Source organism: Pipistrellus kuhlii, unplaced genomic scaffold, assembly GCF_014108245.1.
Source record: "Pipistrellus kuhlii isolate mPipKuh1 unplaced genomic scaffold, mPipKuh1.p scaffold_m20_p_15, whole genome shotgun sequence".
In the NCBI taxonomy this organism is placed as follows: Eukaryota; Metazoa; Chordata; class Mammalia; order Chiroptera; family Vespertilionidae; genus Pipistrellus; species Pipistrellus kuhlii.
Window position 1 is genome coordinate 26403443 of NW_023425460.1, and position 2067 is coordinate 26405509.

The window sequence follows — 2067 nt, forward strand, 5'->3', positions numbered from 1 at the left end:
GCCTGGAACCCTGGCGTGTGCCCTTGGGCTTGGGCCTGTAACATGAATGAAGTCGATTGATAAGATGTGTAGGAGCAATGGAGAACTCCAGAAAACATACCTATCCTCTTACTGGGGATGTGCCCGCAACCAATGTACATGCCCTTGACCGCGGAATCTATCCTGGGACCTTTCAGTCCGCAGACCGACACTCTACCCACTGAGCCAAACCGGTTTCTGCTCGTGATTACATTTTAATATGTGCGCTACACCGTACACAGTGTATCAGCTTCCTACGTGAGATTCACATCACTTTCGTCACTTTCCCCCTTATTTTTTTTTTCATTCTCTCTGTCCCCATCTCCCCCCACCCCCCCACCCCCGCATACAGTTTTTACGCATTTAAGGTAAGCCTACTTAAGCCTACTTCTGTTTCCACTATTCCTTCTGGTCTTAATCAGGGTGGAGGAGACTCTTCAAATTGGTTACACTTCTCTGCTGTCCCAGAGACTCGCCATACCCACTTCCATGACACTCGCATCCCAAGCCCCCATCCCCACCTCCATTCTAGACCCCCGACTCCTCCTCACTCTCTATCCCGCGTCATCTCCTGCCCTAAGGTGCCCTTCGCTTCCTTCTCCATCCATCTGAACGCCTTCTCCCCCGACCCCCCGACCCCCCAAACCCTCTGTGTCTCCCCCCAGGCCGGCCGGCCCCCTTAGCCGTTCCAAACGCCGACCAAGAAGTTGCAGAGGGAGTGCCACTCCTCCGCACAGTAGGTCCCCGCGAACTTGGCGTTCGGGTCCAGCCCGTGGGCATCCGGCCCTGTCCCCAGGGGTCGCCGCTCCTCGCCTGGGTCCGGGGCCGCCTTCCTCTTGCCCCCTTTCGTCTTTCTCGTCTTCCTCTCCTCCGGGGGCTTCCCTTTGGGGCGCGCGCCCCGGGGCGGGGGCTCCGTGGCGGCGGCGGGGCCGATCGCGGGGGGCTCCCGGGGCCGCCCCCGGCTCCCGGCCCGGCGGGGCTTGGGCTCCTGGGCGGGGAGGCGGGCCGTCGTGGGGCCGGCGGGCGGGGGCGCGCGGGGCACCAGGCGCGGCTCGGCGCACAGGCGGGCCCGGGGCGGCGCGGGGGCCCGGCGGGGTGGCGGCTCCCCGCGCGGGCCCGGGCACCGCAGCCGCAGCCCCGGGGCTGACCGCACGAGCTGCCGGCTGCACGCCTGGCGCCCGGGGCTGAGGAAGCGGCCGGGGGAGCCGCCCCTGGTACCCCGGGCGGACGCCGCGGCGCTGCCCGCCGCCCCCGGGGCCCTCCGGGCGGCCGCGAGGAGGCAGCCGCCCAGCAGCAGCAGCAGAAGAAGCAGCAGCAGCAAGAGGGATGATGCTCGCAGCCTCAGGGGACTCATGGATCGGGTGGGCTCTTCCGGGGCCCCCGGGCTCGTCAGGGGTGGCAGGGCCGGGACAGCAGCATCCCTGCGACCTGGGGACAGAGGCAGAGGCTGACCCCCCGCGCGCAGTCCTCGGCCCCACCCAGCACCTGCTCCTGCCAATCCCTCCCTCTCCCCAGACCTTCTGGGCGCTTGTTTCCAGGGGGCCACTGCAGCAGCCCCACGGAAAAGTTCCTCTACATAATCATTTTTTTAAATAAAACTTTAAACCCCGTGCAAAACACAATGGCAATGCCAAGCAAAGCAATGCCTGATAATTACCACCTCCACAGCCTCCCTTCTCCACGACCAATAAGCAATCCACCCCCAAATAATTTCAGATGATCCCTCAGGCGCTTACCGAGTTCTAGCAGAGGTAGCGGAGCCTTATTAGGGTAAGGGGATGACTGCAGTAGAGATGCCTGTGCTAGCCATCTCCCAGGGAATGGACTGAACGTGTTATTGATGGGACAGAAGGGGTCTCTCCCACGATGCCCCTCCCAGACTTCTTTCACACTGGGAGGCTTCCCATCACCAACCCAGCACACACACACACACACACACACACACACACACACACACACGTATGATAGAAGAGGCTCTGTAACACGAATATAAATCGTATATTTAGCTTCCAGTGTTTAAAATAATTATGTGAATTTTAACAAGTAATT

The 2067-nt window shown here is 61.6% G+C and overlaps 1 protein-coding gene across 1 annotated transcript; it reads right to left on the reverse strand.

The window, feature by feature from the left end:
• Window positions 1–683: 683 nt before the first annotated feature.
• Window positions 684–1441, reverse strand: FGFBP3 (fibroblast growth factor binding protein 3). Its single transcript, XM_036437997.2, has one exon. The coding sequence runs from the start codon at window positions 1370–1372 to the stop codon at window positions 698–700; it is 675 nt and encodes a 224-aa protein (XP_036293890.1). The 5' UTR covers window positions 1373–1441; the 3' UTR covers window positions 684–697.
• Between the last annotated feature and the right edge of the window lie 626 nt (window positions 1442–2067).

Excerpts from the sequence above, each read along its gene's own strand:
- FGFBP3 (XM_036437997.2), bottom strand. The coding sequence starts at position 1,372 with ATGAGTCCCCTGAGGCTGCGAGCATCATCCCTCTTGCTGCTGCTGCTT.